The 16374-nt window shown below is 32.2% G+C and overlaps 2 protein-coding genes and 1 long non-coding RNA gene across 3 annotated transcripts; 1 reads left to right on the forward strand and 2 right to left on the reverse strand.

Moving 5' to 3' along the window:
• Window positions 1-1039: 1039 nt before the first annotated feature.
• On the reverse strand, window positions 1040-3695 carry LOC112785318 (uncharacterized). The gene is made up of 5 exons (XM_072230879.1): window positions 1829-3695; window positions 1636-1725; window positions 1460-1520; window positions 1278-1354; window positions 1040-1194 (listed from the first exon to the last, which is right to left on the reverse strand). The coding sequence occupies exons 1-5, from the start codon at window positions 3693-3695 to the stop codon at window positions 1040-1042; spliced, it is 2250 nt and encodes a 749-aa protein (XP_072086980.1).
• A 6783-nt stretch (window positions 3696-10478) lies between these two features.
• On the forward strand, window positions 10479-12360 carry LOC112783291 (polyphenol oxidase, chloroplastic). Its single transcript, XM_025826180.3, has one exon. It carries the CDS (start codon window positions 10479-10481, stop codon window positions 12294-12296), a length of 1818 nt encoding a protein of 605 aa, XP_025681965.1. The 3' UTR covers window positions 12297-12360.
• A 9-nt stretch (window positions 12361-12369) lies between these two features.
• On the reverse strand, window positions 12370-16018 carry LOC112783292 (uncharacterized). The gene is made up of 2 exons (XR_003816511.2): window positions 15746-16018; window positions 12370-12837 (listed from the first exon to the last, which is right to left on the reverse strand). It is a non-coding gene; the product is annotated as an uncharacterized lncRNA (long non-coding RNA).
• Window positions 16019-16374: the final 356 nt, after the last annotated feature.

Consider the following 16374-nt stretch of genomic DNA (forward strand, 5'->3'; position numbering starts at 1 on the left):
TGCTACTATTACTATCACCATTCCAAACTAAGATTACAATCACTATTCTGAACTATATTTATCATTCCGATTTATAACACCACAACAACTCATAAGCTCAACCTGCTTAATTGAAAACTTTCACAGGTCAAACTTGGGGGCTATGATCCGTTGGCTATAACTCACTCAAATAAACCTATAAATCGGAATCTGCTTAAAACTAAATAAACACGTCCTACATTAGTAGTACGTGGAGTACGTATTTTGTTCTCCTAACCGACTTATCCGATAAAATCAAATAACCACGTGCCAAGCCAAATCGGCACAGAAATCTCTCCGCAAATCTCTCCACACAAACCCCAAGCGAATCACTAAAATACAGTTACCGCATGATCAGCCATAACACTTCAAAATAGTTACGAAAATATTGATAACCGTTTCAAATACAACTTTATAAATATAAGTGACTCACTAATTCACACGTACGTTATTCACTCTGAATATCATTCCTATTACTCACATTCTTACCGACTTGAGCGTTGGAGTCTCTTTGCAGGTGCCCAACGCCACCTCTTCAAAGCCGGTCTGAACAAGAGCAGGACGAACTATACCTCGGAGAGTCCAGATTCACACAGGAACACTATGTAACCCTAAAGTTTAAGTTAATAAAGAGAAAAATATGGTGTAAGTTTCTCTGTCCCCCCCCCTTTTTCGTAGGTAGGTAAACGTCAAAGGAAAACATATCATTATTCCCAAGGTTTAGAAAATCGGACCGGTCATCAAACCGCTCTAGTTACTGGTTCATTGGTCTAACCGGTCCAACCGGTGGTTCAACCAAAAAAATTGTTTTAGAATAGAAATAATAAATAAATTATAAATAGTTAAATACACATCCTAAAATATAATTATAGTCTAATATAAATCTTAAAATATCTTCGAAATTTAAAACACTACATAAAATATCATCAACCAAATACATATGATCTTATCAAAATCCAAACTCAAAAGTTAAATAGTAATAAAAACATATCTAAATATTAAATCCCAACATCATGGTTTATCAATCATCAAAATCTGCAAGAACTTGTTGCAAATCTGCTTCGGTGGGATGATCTTCACCTTCATTCCCACTATGTTGAGCAGAAGAATCAAGAGATACAGCATAAAGACCGCTACTACCACCGCCACTTTGATATAAATCAGCATCAATTTCACCTAATAAAATAGACATGTTATCATTATATTATAAATTAACAACATTCTAATAAATCATTAGAAACTAAATATACTATACTCACGCAATAAGTCATCCACATTACTAGGAAGATCAGGTTCTTTCTCTACAACCTCTTCAGTCACCCAAAAGTCAACTTGACTGATGCTTTCATAATCAATTGGATCATATTGTGTCTTTTGCTTTCTTTTTTTTTTTTTCCTTCCTAAAAAGTTAAATACAATATATGAAGATCTAATAATTTACAAATTTGTTATGATAAAGATTACAAAGGAAACAATATGGTATTTCATGAAACATATATTACCTGAAATTAAGACACAAATTATAAGTAACATAAATAATGTCATTCAGTCTATCATGCTCCAATCTATTTCTTCTTTTTGTATGAATCTGGTAAAAAAGACTCCAATTTCTCTCACACCCAGAAGAAGCAGATGCTTGGCTAAGAATGCGAACAGCTATCTTTTGTAAACATGGAGCAGAGCCTCCGAATAACCTCCACCATTCATCTACCAATTATAAAATCATAACATATTAGAAGATATCAATTAAGAACATAGGAGCATAAAATAAGTTACTATTAATTAAACAAATATTCAGCCATATTCTTACCAGGCTTAAGTTCAGATGCAACTCGAATAGCTTCTTGTCTATCAAAACTTTCCTTCCGATCTCTATATAAATGTATTTCTTTCATTGCCTGAACTGAATCCAAATTGTTACACTTGCAATACAAGGTAACAAGATCAAGCAAACCTCGCATAACATCAGATGCTTCTTTGTAATTTTCATTAAAAAAGAATTTAGGATTCAGGAAGTAAGCTGCCGCATGAAGATCTTTCTTCAAATGCTTGTCCCATCTTGAGTTGATAATATCTGTGTACGGCTGATATGCAGTCTTGGATTGCCTAAACATCTCCTTAATTGCATCTTCTGCCGTTAGCATTCCTTCATAAACATATCCCAAAGATGGTTTGTCATTAGCATCAACAACCCTCAGCAAGTAAATCAGAGGGCCCACAAGTTTACATACAGTAAAGCAATCGTCCCAAAATTTGCAATCCAGAATAATAGCACTCACAGCTCTACCAGTAGCACTCATTCCTAATTTGTGATCAGTGAAAATTGAATCTATAACCAATGCTTGCAACTCCTTTTTACGGTCAAAGATGCTCTTCAATGTGATAAACACAGTTGCAAAACGGGTTGCACCAGGACGTACAATTTCTCTCCAACGAGGTTTTTGTCTTAGCCAAGATAAGAAAACCGTATGATTGTACACAAATACTGTGATCTTTGAAGCACGTGTTGCAAGGTTAGAAATATGGGCCATGCTGCTTATATATTTTAAAATAAGATTAAGGCAATGAGCAGCACATGGTGACCAATAGATATTATCATATTTTCTATTGATAAGCCTACCAGCAGCAACATAATTGGCCGCATTGTCAGTCACAACATGCACAATATCATTAGGGCCAATCCATTCAATTACCTCAGAAAACAAATTACACAAGTATGAAGCATTTTTTACCATACTGGACGCATCTACTGATTTCACGAAGCACAAACCTTTAGAATAATACACAAAGAAATTGATTAACGTTATTTGTCTTTGATCTGTCCAACCATCAGCCATGAGGGTACATCCAGTTTCCTTCCATGCACTCTTATAACTATCAACTAGCATTTGACTTTCTCTTTTAAGATCAGCCAACAAATGAACCCTTAACTTATCATAAGAAGGCCCCTTGTAACCAGGTCCAATACCAGCAACACCATCCAACATATCTTGGAAATATGGCGACATCACAGCATTAAATGGAATTTTACAATCCAAAAGCCACCGAGCAAACCATTTATCAACCTCGTGTATCGCCTCTTTGTTTTGCAGAACACTTTTAATACTTGGTTGAGCTCCTGGAGTTGTTCTTGGTGCAAACATAGGAGGAATGACTTTGGCTTTTTTCTTTGGATCGCCTCCAACTCCTTGCTGACTCAGGGTACGCTGCTGTTCCTGTTCTTCTTGAGCTATTGCCTCATCAATTGCATCCTCTACCTCATCACCACCCTCTTCACCAAAATTTACTTTTCTTTTCTTTTTGTTGGTCTGAATTTCTTTCAACAAACTTTTCATCTGTTTTTCCACATCATATGGAACTTTAGGACATTTTTTCACGTCTCCAGAAATCTTTGCTAGATGTTTCTTCATCTTGTGAATTCCACCTCCATTGAAAACTTGTAGACAAAATAAACATTGATATTGTGGTTTTTCATTCACCGTTTGTAGAGCAACATATTTCCAAGCTAAATCTGTTTTTACCCTAAGGTTAGAAGAACCTTGTGACTGACTATCGTTAGCACTACGGAAATTAGGATTAGCAGCATCATCATTCGAAATAGGAGGATCGACAGGCATGTTATTATTCACAGAAGCATTGTTATCAGCAGTTGCTTCTTGATTAATACTATTTTCCATAACTGAAATTAATAACACCCACAACACAATGAAATTAAAAATAGCCACAACACAATTAAAATTAACAATGAAAATTAACAGCATGAAAACTAACCATGTTCTTAACCTAAAGCAGGAGCCAAACACAATGAAAATTAACAGCATATTCTTAACCACAACACAAGACCATATCTGCCTCAGGCATTCAGTCATTCAACACAAGGCAATTCTGCCTACAGCCTACATCATTCAGCCATTCAAGTATTCAAGAAGACACAATAATTAACAAATTAACCATGTTCTGGAATCACTTAATTAGAACCATACATTCTAACAAATTAACAAATACAAAGCATTTAGCCATTCAACAAATTAACAAATACAAAGCAGCAAAACACAAAAACATCAACATTAGGCATTCTGACTGAATCAGAATTCAGAACCATACATTCTAACAAATTATCAAATACAAAGCATTCAGTCATTCAACAAATTAACAAATACAAAGCAGCAAAATAGAGGAGATGAAACAGAGAATATGAAATAGAGGAGTCACTCACCTGGGTGCTGACGAAGCGAGAGGCCAGCGAAGACGAAGTGGCGGTGCTGAGGACCAGGCGACAGCGGTGGCGGTGGCGCTGACGACTAGAGGACCGCGGGGACGACGGACGGCTACTGGGCTGGGCAACTGGGCTACTGGGCTACGAAGCTAGGGTTCAGTGGTTCACCGTTCACGTGTGGAGTGAGACTGAGATGAATAACTGGGGGAAGACTCCAGGCGAGGGCGGTGGCGATGACGACCTGGACCCCGGCGACGGCGGTGGCTACTGGGCTGGGATTTGGGAATGCTAGGGTTCTCGAGTGAGACTGAGAAGTGAGATGAGTGAATGGGGGAAGAAAGGGAGTTCTCGAGTGGTAACCGGGTCGGGTTCTTTTTTTTTTTTTTTCAACTAAAAACGGCGTCGTTTCACTGTTTTAGAAAAATCGGCCGGTCACCGGTCCAGTCCAACCGGCCGGTTTTCAGCCAGTTCACTGGTTTTCTCCCAATTTTTTCCTAACGGTTATTAGAAGAGGACCGGACCACTTGTATCACCGGTTCGTGATTAAACTGATCGAACCGGCCGGTCCGGTCTGATTTTCAGAACCTTTATTCCACATTGTTCATTCACAATTCGTTGGACACAACTTGGTTCGTTAAATATACTTTTGCATAGTAAGCTGATACAATTTGAAGAAATTATATTAGATATAAGTATTCATATATTTTTTAAAAATAACTTAAAATTAAAAAAAAAAAAACAATACATTTTTTCATACTCAATTTGAATCCGAAGCTTGGTTAAATCATCAAAATAATTATTTAATTTGTTGAGATAATAAATAACTTATAATTTAATTAAGAGTTTTTTAATTTGAGTTTTAAAAATAATAAAAAAAATATTTAAAAAAGGTTTCGTACTAATGTTATATATATATTAAAAATTAAATATTATATTCATAACTATAGTGGAATTTATAGAGTTTTATTACAAATTTAAGGATTTTTATCAATTAAGTCTAATTAAATTAATTTAAATTTATCAAAAATTGCTCATAAACATTATGCGCCTAAAATCACACATTTTTTTACGTGAAAAATAGCACTGACAATTTTTTAATCGTGGCATAAAACCTTTTTAATATTGATACAAAAATTTCTAAAGTTTTTAAAGTTTTGAATTTGACGCTGCAGTTTCTTTTCTTCTTTATTTGTTCATAATTCTATATTTTTATTTATAAAATTATGTACTTTTAAAAAAAATCTTTGTGTTTATTGTCAAAAAAATAAATAAAAAATAAAATAAATGTTGCATAATCTCTTTTTTTTTTTATTTTTAAAATTTTTATTTTTTATTTTTATTCTTTTTAAAGAATAAAATAATAAGAATTATAAAAGTGTGAAATAAAAAAATTATAAAAAAAAAATGAGGAGAAGTTTTTTAATTCGAAAAAATTATAAAAAAAATAATACCAAAATTTTTTAATTATGATATAAAATTTTTTTAATTAATTTTAATATCAAAATTTCTTTAACATGACAAAAAGAATAAGATATTGCAGTTTTTTCTTATTTTTTTTGGAAAAGAAAAAGAAGAAAATAACGACATTAAAGAAGAATTGCGTAAAAAAATAAAAAGACTGCAATTTTTTTTGGAAGAAAAAAAAGGAGGTTGATATTAAAAAAAGAAAGAAAAAGAAAGATGATAATAATAAAAAAAGAAAGGAAAGGAAATAGAAGAAAAAGAGGTGATAATAATAAGGAAAAGTAGAGGTAGATAATGAAAATTTTAAACGATGTGAATAATATATATATCGGATATTTATTTTATTAGGTGTATGTATAGATAGTTATTTTAATATTAAGATTTAGATGGTTAATTTAGAGGTGTGGTATATTTTTATTTAATTAATAGTTGTTCATGTTGTTTAAGATGATCATTGTTTACCTAAGACTCTCCAATAATAATCATAACGAAGGAAAAAGAGAAAAATCCTTAATTTTCTATCATTTCTCTTAATTAATAAATCCTTTTCACGTTTTGTTTTCAACCTTTTGGTTCTTGACGCAATCGCAACATTTACTTAGCTATACGAAATCCCTTATCCCTAGCTTTTTATTAAAAAAAAAAAAAACGAGTTACGGCAACAAATATGTTGAACAAGATATATATTATTAAATAAAAAATATTAGAAAATATTAAAATTTATTTTTTTATTATTATTTAATTATTAATTTAATTTTTTATTTTAATAATTTAATAATATATTTTATTTTATATTTTAAATATTAATAATTAATTAATAATTAAAAAGAAAAAATATATAGAACCAAAAGGTTACCGGCCAAAAACTAAACAAAACCACATTAATTTATATTAATTATTAATTTTAAATTTTTTAAATTCAAAATTTTAAAAATTTAAAATTGATTAAGTAAACCTAATTAAAACCTATAAAAATCTTCTTCTTCTCTCTCACATTATCCTACCCACCTCCAACAATCACACACACATGCTTCTCTCTCTCAGCAATACTGCTGGAAGCGCTGGCGACTTCCATGCTCTCCGCGACGCCATCTCGTCACCGACTGAGGCAACGCCCGAAGCGGATTCACGCGCCTTGGTTCCCGTTCCGCCATCTTCGTCGTTGACCGTCTTCGAAGCGCGTGAGCAAGAAGAAGGAGCTAGTGAGAGTCTCCGAACTCAGCCTTCACGAGCTGCTCTCCTTTGCTATGTTATTATCATGCCCTACCGTTTTAGGAGGCACTGCAATAGTAGCATCATCATCGTGCTCTTCTTCGTCTCAAATCATTCTTTTCCTTCGTCAACGAGAGAGAAGATTACATGCCAAACTAAGAAAACAGAAAAGGAAAAGTGCTTTTTTGTTAAATGGCAGTGCATGAAGATAGACCATTGGAGGGCTCTAGTGTTAGTGTGCATGGTGGATTAAATGTAATAGCAATCTTAATTATAAAAAAAACATTCATTTAATATGGAAAAAAAACATTCTAATACTTAACAAAAGAAACATCCAATTATATTTTAGCAAAAATAATTAAATATCTATAAAATTAAAAAAAAATATGAAATTTTAAAAAAAATAGAGACATTCACATTTGTAATACAAAAAAATTCGAAAAATATATAAAAGAACATCCATTTAGTATGAAAAAGAAACATTCTGATACTTAGCAGAAGAAACATCTATATATATTAACTCGTAGAGATTTTGAACTCACCCAAAGGTATTTGGCTGATTTTTGGCTAATACCCTTTTGATTCCCTAGCATTGCTTAAAAATAATAAATTCTGATAATTTTTTAAACTCCACTCACATAATAATAAAACACAGACTAAGTCGTTGTTTAATTAAAAAAACATACTTTCGGCTTGAATGTATAATGCTTAGTCGTGGATGACAGTTACAATGTGATGTATGTGCATCGCTGTAGATTATGGATTAATTAAGAAAAATAAATTTAACTACTTCAGGCAACTAGGATATAGGTGACGATAATAACTAATCAATTTTAAACAACTGTACGTTATTGTATCTGAGATATGGGATATGTATATAACTATATCTTATACTAACAATTTCTGAGTGACTAGCTAGGTTTTGTAACAATTTTTATTCATTCTTATTTTGTTTGAAAAAAGTTTAAAAGTCAACAAAATTTAATATTTTTTTTATTAATATTTTAATTATTAATTTAATTTTTTTAGTCTATTAATTTAATAATATATTTAATCTATATTTTTAAATATTAATAATTAATTATTAATAAAAATAATAAATTTTGTCGATTCTTTAACATTTTTTTTATTTTAGTTCAATATATAATACAAAAATACAACCGACTCAATATCAACCTAATTTTTAAAGAGTAATACTAGGGAGATAATAATTTAAAATTATTTTATTTAATTTAACATCTATATTTTTATGTATATAACATTTAAAATTATATTTTTAAATTAATATTATACATTTATTTTATAGACAGTTAATGAATGTAAAATAAGACAACTTTAAATTAATTTGGGTTGATTTTTATTGTTTACCAAATATTTTTTATTTTTAAGTTATTTCTTTCATTTTCTTCAAATAAGTTGAAAACGAATATATATATTGTAATGTTACGTACGATAACCATTCAAATGTTATTATATATCCCTCCAAGGCTCTACCAAACACGTTATAGAAAATGGTTTATAAGACAAAGTCAGAACTCCACGTTTAGAAAGAAAGATAATGCCGAATGGTAAGGTTTATAAAAAGCAAATGGAAATTAAAATAAAACAAAAGGAAAGTAAATGGATCGGATCATATTGTAGGTTTACTAATGAGATTCCTTTTTAAAAGTTGTTGCTAGACTGAAAACATCAACTAATTTCGAAAGAGCCATGTATTTAGGGTTGGCAATGGGTATGGTAGTGTAGGGTAGGGTTTGGACCCTATCCGCGGATTGAAAATTTTATTAAAATTTTACCCTACCTTACTCGCAGGTTGAGAATCTCTCAACCCTAACCCTATCCGCAAAAATATCAAATTTTTTCAAATTAAATATAAAATTCAATCATTTCGAATTTTATACATATCAACAACATAAAAAATAAAAAACTAATGCTCTAAATTACTAAATTAACTAACTAATTTTAGTGGTTGTTCATTTATTGTAAGTCATTACATAAGAGAGGTTGTGAGTTTAACTCTCACTTCTTTCACTATATACCTAATTTTTATAAAATATGTGTTATATATGAAGTGCGGGTAGGGTATGATAGGGTACACGCTAAACCTGTACTCTATTCTATCCGCAGGCATAACCGGACCGTACCCTACCTTATCTGCAGCGGGTCGAATAGCCTATCTTACTCAAATGGATTGGACTGAATTAGATACCTGCGACTAGGATATGAATTGCCATCCCTATATGTATTAAACATTCAAACACTACTATTTAAAAAAGGAACTGATCGAAAGCATCTATCTCATAACTAAGATTTAAAAGAAGGAAGAAAGCAGTCACAATAATTATTGATCCAATCTTAGTGGCTTAAAACTATATCAAATTAAAATTTGAAACTACAGGACACCTTAACCGTTAGGTAACATTTATATATTTTATTTCGAAAGCAATGCAGTATTCCTAACTTCAATGTCCACCTACAATTATTTATATCCTCTCCACCACATATACACACACTTGATGAGTTAGTTCTAACGATATTAGCTAATGTTAACACAAATGCAAATTTAGAAATTTGGCATATCTAAAGCAAAATCATCAGCATATTATGACTGATAAAGTAATTAATCTGAAAAACCCTTGGTTTACTTTTTCAACATTACAGAAAAGAATAGAAAAATATTGAAATCAAAGTAGGGAAATACATGCATATATATAATAAGAGTTTGAGTCCAAGGTATTATAATAATGGTCAAGTAGTTTATTATGGATATATGCTCCACTATCCTCCATTTCTCCTAACCTAGATAAATCACAAGTGGTAATAATTAATAGAAGAAATAGTATAGATATGCAATTAGCATGCGGCCAATTGAGTCAATTTTTAAAATTTTAAAGAATTATGTTAGATAACTAATAACTTTTTTGAATAATATGAACAATCGGTCTTAAATTTGGTTATTATTAGATGAAAAAGTATAGGTAAACAATGAAAATACTAAATAATATAAACAATGGATAGATGAGATGTTCATTTTACTATGTGTGCGAATGATTATTCTAATATTAAGATTTAGGTGGGTAATTTAGAAGTGTAGTGTGTTTTTATTTGATTGGTGGTTGTTCATATTGTTTAAAAAAATTATTGGTTACCTAGCATAACCCATAATAATTACTTATGTCATTAATTAAATTTAGGATAAACAATGTGAACAATAGATTTTAGAATTGACTCAATAAAATAAAAAAATATTCCACTCTCGAATTACCTCATAAACCTTAATATTAAGATAATTATTTGCACACCTAATGAATTGAACATCCAGTCATTGTTAACTGTGCATGAGTAAATCGAATAAAAAAAATAACTATTCAATTAAAAATAATATAATTAACATAATCATCTGCATATCTATTAAATTGAACATCCAACATATTCATTATTCACATTATTTAATATTTTTATATATTATAATTAACCATGCACGTGGTTTAGATATATGTGCACGACACCCCTAAACATGGTTATAAAATGGGTGGAAATCCACAAACTCTAAGCACACATACATAACATGGCTTCTCTAAACCCTCTTCCAACCCTTTCCCATTCCACCTTCTCTTCTTCTTTCTGTCCCTTATTCAAAAGCCCCAATCTCAATAACAATAAGGCCCCAAAAGTAGGAAAACCAAGCCAATACCATGCTTCTAGAATATTCTACTCATCATCATGCAAAGCCAAACATAATAATGGTGACAACAACAACAATAATAATAATTATAATAATAAGGTTGATAGAAGAAACATCCTGGTTGGCTTAGGAGGGCTTTATGGGGTAGCAAAAACCCTAACCAATGAGCCATTGGTGTCTCTAGCTGCACCAATTTCACCTCCAAATCTAACCCAATGTGGTCCACCGGACCTACCCTCAGGTGCCAAACCAGTGAATTGCTGCCCTCCAGTTTCCTCAAAAATCATTGACTTCACTTTCCCATTAAACCAGAAAGTCAAAGTGAGACCCGCTGCACACTTGGCCGATGCCACCTACATCCGAAATTACAAAGAAGCCCTTCGGAGAATGAAAGCCCTTGACCCAACCGATCCAAGAAGCTTCACTCAACAAGCCAATATCCACTGTGCTTATTGCGATGGTGCGTATCACCAAGTAGGGTTCCCTGATCTTGATCTCCAAATCCACAATTCATGGCTCTTCTTTCCCTTCCATCGATGGTACCTTTACTTCTACGAACGAATCCTAGCCAGCCTCATCAAAGACTTAGATCCCAACTTCGCCATTCCCTTTTGGAACTGGGATTCCCCTAAGGGCATGCCAATGCCTTCCATCTTCGTTGACCCTAAGTCAACGCTCTATGACTCCCTTCGAAACAAGAATCACCAACCTCCAAAGCTCGTTGACCTTGATTTCAATGGCACTGAAGATAACCTTCCTGATAAAGAGACTATAGATGCCAACCTCAAGACTATGTACAGGCAAATGGTCTCGAATTCCAAGACTGCCACTCTGTTCTTCGGAAGCCCTTACCGCGCCGGGGACGAGAGCGACCCCGGAGCCGGAGTTGTGGAGAATATTCCCCATGGTCCTGTCCATATCTGGACAGGTGATAACACGCAGCCTAATGGCGAAGACATGGGGAACTTCTATTCAGCTGCGAGAGACCCTATCTTCTTCTCTCACCATTCTAACGTGGATAGAATGTGGTCGATATGGAAAACGCTTGGCGGAAAGAGGAGCGAGTTCAATGATGTGGATTGGTTAGAGAGCGGGTTTTTGTTCTACGATGAGAACAAGAATCTTGTTCGCGTGAAGGTGAAGGATTGTATTGACACCAAGAAGCTTGGATATGTCTACCAAGAAGTTGAAGTTCCATGGTTGAACACTAAGCCTACACCGCGTAGAGTTAGGGTTAAGAACGCCATTAAAAAGGGGCTTCATCTTGGTGGTGTAGCACATGCTGCGGAAGAAGGAGCGAAGTTTCCTTTGGTTTTGGATTCGAGCGTGAGGGTTTTGGTGAAGAGGCCGAAGAAGGGGAGGAGTAAGAGGGAGAAGGAGGAAGAGGAGGAGGTGTTGGTGGTGGAAGGGATTTCGTTTGAGAGGGATATGGCGGTGAAGTTCGATGTGTATGTGAATGATGAAGATGATGAGGTGGAGAGTGGGCCCACGAAGACGGAGTTTGCGGGGAGTTTTGTGAGTGTGCCACATAAGCATAAGCATAAGAAGGGGAAGATGAAGACGCAGTGGAGGGTTGGGATAACGGAGTTGTTGGAGGAGCTTGATGCTGAAGATGATGAGCATGTTGCGGTTACTTTGGTTCCCAAGATTGGGAAAGGGCAAGTCACCATTGGAGGTATCAACATTCAGCTCCTCAACTGAATGGATATACACTACTGAATAATGAAACAGATTCCAGGTGTACTATTATAATTAAAAAAGAAAACTTAAAAAATCATACTAAAATTTAGTCATTGAATAAATTATTATATGAAAAAGTCTAGGGAGCCAGCAACTTTTGTGTTTTCTGGTCAACACTTAACTATCAAAATAAAAGTGAGTGATTTTCCATCATTAGATGTAATCTCACACCATTAAAAATATTATTGATGGTTATAAAACACCAAAATTACTGCCCCTAGCATTCCTCTTATTATATATCTATATCAATAAATAAATTATTATATATTTATATATAAATATATATAGAGATATTCTCTACAGTTCAAACAATTTTAGCATCCAAGTTCTTTTCTCACGCTTCTTCTCCCCCGACCTCCGCGCTTCTTTTGCTTTCGCGTTCCTCCTCCTCTGCATTCTCCTCCTTCTTTTTCGCATTCCTTTTTCTTCACGTGTTTTCTCCTTATCGTCATTTTTTTGTTGCTGTTGCTGCTGTATTTTTTTTCTTTTTCTCCTTCTCTCCCTGGTGAAGAAGCAGTAGAAGGTAAGGAAAAAAATTTTGTATTGTATAAAATAGAAGTGAACCAAAATTAATTATATTCAAAAATAAATTAAAATTATAATTAGAATGAATTGAGATCGTTAAGTAATTTCAGTTCATTATAAATATAATTTCAGTTAATTTCTTAATATAATTTCGATTCATTTATCAGTGAATTATTCTGTTATAATTCTTTTTGTTTCACTATCTTGAGAGGAATAAAACAAAGAAAAAGAGAAGAAAAATCAAACAAAATAGAAAAAACAAGAAGAAAAAATTTCTCAAATTCCTCATCATGTTCTTCTTTTCTTACCTTTTTCATCTAATCAAATAAAGAAGAAGAAACACATAATGCTGCAAAATTACTTGATGGATTTGGATGTGTTTTTGTTCATGATTCAATTTTATTTTTCTTTAATTTTTTCGCGCACGCAGATTCTTCTTCTTCTCCGCCTCTTTCGTTATCGTCATCACGAACAACACCAACATTTTGCTAACATCTTTATTGGTTCTGATTTTCTCTGGTGCCATCATTAAATAATTTCAGTTTATTTTTTAGTTTATTTTGGTTCATTTGTGAATTAATTTCAGTTCGTTTGTGTGTTAATTTTAGTTCACTTGTGAATAAAAAATTTGGTCAATACTTATCACTAGCATCAAGTGAATCGAAATTAACACACAAATGAATCGAAATAAATTAAGAAATAAACTGAAATTATTTATTGAAGACAGCAGAAAAAATCTGAACTAATAAAATCGTTTGCAAAATGTTAGTGTTATTAGTGATGACGATAAAGAAGCAGAAGGAGGAGGAAGAGAAGAAAGAGGAGGAGAAGAAGAAGAAAAGAAGAAAAACCTGCGCGTGTAAATTTAGAAGGAGGAGGAGGAGGAGAAGAACCTGTGCGAATTTGAAAGAAGAAGAAGAAGAAAGACGAAGAGGAGGAGAAGCGAGTGTGAGAAGAAGAATGAAAGTGGTTTTTGTTGGTGTTGGACCTATTTGAATGAACTTCGATAAAAAAATACTTGAATGTGAACTAATTTGATATATATATATATATATATATATATATATATATACATACTGTTAAAAAAATTTATGGCACATTTAATTAGTAGTCTTAATAGTTGCTTACTGTTATCTATAACAATGAGTAAAATTGTCAAGGAATGTTAGTTAGAAAATGAGTAGAATTTATTGGTTTTTATATGCGGTTACAATAATTAAAAGTGTTGCTAAATGTAATAGTATTAGACTAAACTCACTAAAGATATTGAATTATTAATTAAAAATATTAGCCAAAATCAATTCTATTAAATATATATTAAAATTAATTATTAATATAAAATATATATTAAAATATAAAATACATATTAAAAATAATTAAATAATATATATATTTATATATAAATATATAATAATTAATTTTAATATACAGATAATATTTTTAGTCAAAATAAATTACAATTGCTGGGAGTCTGGGACTCTGGTTTTTCTATTATTGATAAATGCAAACGTGTCACTCTGCATATTAACAAAGTCTATATATAACTGCTTATTATAAATTAATTAGTAATTAAAGACTGCGGAAGTCTCATCCAAGCAGGGATTTTCCTTTGTTTAATAATCCTATATACCTACTATTCTTGGAATGGCCCAACACTTAAGAAACCAATAACTAATTGTTATTGCTTGAAAGTGGCATACATGCATGTGCACCGTCTCCTCAGCTATTTTGTAATTTGTAGAATATAAAAATGGTGAACTTTGTAGTATATATAAATCAGAGTAAGTATAGAAGCATTTCACCTAATCCTTGTCATTTATTTAATTTGCTGTTGACAAGAATTTTTACAAAGCGAAGGGTGTTAGAAAAGACATTAACACTCGTATAAAAATATTCCAAAAATATATTCATATGAATATTATATCTGAAATATAGACACCTATTATGTCTTTATATATATACAGTAGTGCTTGTTTTCGGTGAAGTCCCATGCATGATGCATGTGATTCTCAATGGCGTATGTAACTTGATGTCCTTCTCTTCAAATAAACATACATGCTCTTATATATCCCTCAGTAGATATTCCATTTAGAATCGCAATTTGTGAGGAGCTTATCGAACACATTTCGAACACGACACTCCTCGACACTTATTCGTCACGCATGTCTGAAGTGTCCAATCCTATCTTAATAAAAAATAAAAAATTATTCTTCGGACACGTTTGGACACACCTAAATACCTTCACGTGTCAACGTATCTAGTCTTATTCTTAATATATATTCTTGAAATAAATTTAGATATAATATATGTTATTACTTATTAAAACAAAAAATATTTTAAATATTTAGATATAATTAAAATAAGACATTAAAAATAATTAAAAAAATTAATTTATATTTTAATATCAATAAAATATCAAAATATCATTACAATTTATCTAAAAAAAATTTATATTTTATATGTATGTGTGTCCCGTGTCTTATCATATTTTAAAATTTACGTGTCGATGTGTGTGTCCCATGTCGTGTCGTGTCCCGTATCCGTGCATCATAGGTGTCGACCCTTCCATTTACCAAAATTGATATTTTATTTTCAAATACTTAACTATAACCATTTTCATTAGACCATGTTTCTCTACTTTTGCTTATTTTACATTTTCCATCAATTTAGATGTATAAATAGCATTACTCGTAAAATTATATCCAACACTTGTTCTAATTTTCCCATAAACCGAAAACAAAGAAAATGGTTCTTGTTTATTTTTTAATAAATTGAACAATCCCAAAGCGTAAATATTACAACATCACACACACACACTGTATAGTATATACTCACTCGTGCAACAGAAAAAGGTTCTTGTCGAAAAGTAAATAAAAAACTCTTACCGTTAAAGTGGCTCCACTCCTTAAGCCCGTTGATATTATTGTAAAACTCAGTCCAACTATGAGAACATGGGGACCCTCTATTCTGCTTTGCTACACACCACTGGGCCTAGGCCCAATAAAAAACACTAACATCACAGTAGTGATTTACGAGGCGGCAGTGCAGAAGAGAGAATAGAGGATTCGCCGTGTCCTCAAAGATAGGAGAATTTTGCCTGACCAAGAAAAATAGTCGTATATTATAATGTCATGAATGAATTGAATCATGAAAGCTTCTTAGTGATATCAATATTTATAGACTCAATAAAGTTCTGTCTATTTTAGTAGTAGTACAATTGCAATACAATAGTACTGCACTGCCCCTAGCCCGAGAAAAGAGGAGTACAAATGGTACTACTAACTTTACTACAACAACAATGATAGTACTTTTATTTTAAGAAAAAATGACGAATAAGTCCCTAATGGGCAAAGACAAACGTGTTTCTAACAAATTAAAAATACAACCATCTCTCAACTCTTTCAAACGCAGGACGTTACAGTATATACGTGGAAGGAAGCTAAAAAAAAATTAAAGGACATATAAGTCCCTATCCACTCCCTCCACCTCCTCTTAGGTAAAGTTTGTTTTGAGT

The sequence above is a fragment of the Arachis hypogaea genome, chromosome 20 (genome assembly GCF_003086295.3).
Source record: "Arachis hypogaea cultivar Tifrunner chromosome 20, arahy.Tifrunner.gnm2.J5K5, whole genome shotgun sequence".
In the NCBI taxonomy this organism is placed as follows: Eukaryota; Viridiplantae; Streptophyta; class Magnoliopsida; order Fabales; family Fabaceae; genus Arachis; species Arachis hypogaea.

Excerpts from the sequence above, each read along its gene's own strand:
- LOC112785318 (XM_072230879.1), bottom strand. The coding sequence starts at position 3,695 with ATGGAAAATAGTATTAATCAAGAAGCAACTGCTGATAACAATGCTTCT. Across the intron at positions 1,521-1,635 it reads AGCATCTGCTTCTTCTGGGT|GTAATATATGTTTCATGAAA; the intron begins GTGAGAGAAATT and ends TCTTAATTTCAG. Across the intron at positions 1,355-1,459 it reads ATCTTTATCATAACAAATTT|TCAAGTTGACTTTTGGGTGA; the intron begins GTAAATTATTAG and ends TGAAAGCATCAG.
- LOC112783291 (XM_025826180.3), top strand. The coding sequence starts at position 10,479 with ATGGCTTCTCTAAACCCTCTTCCAACCCTTTCCCATTCCACCTTCTCT.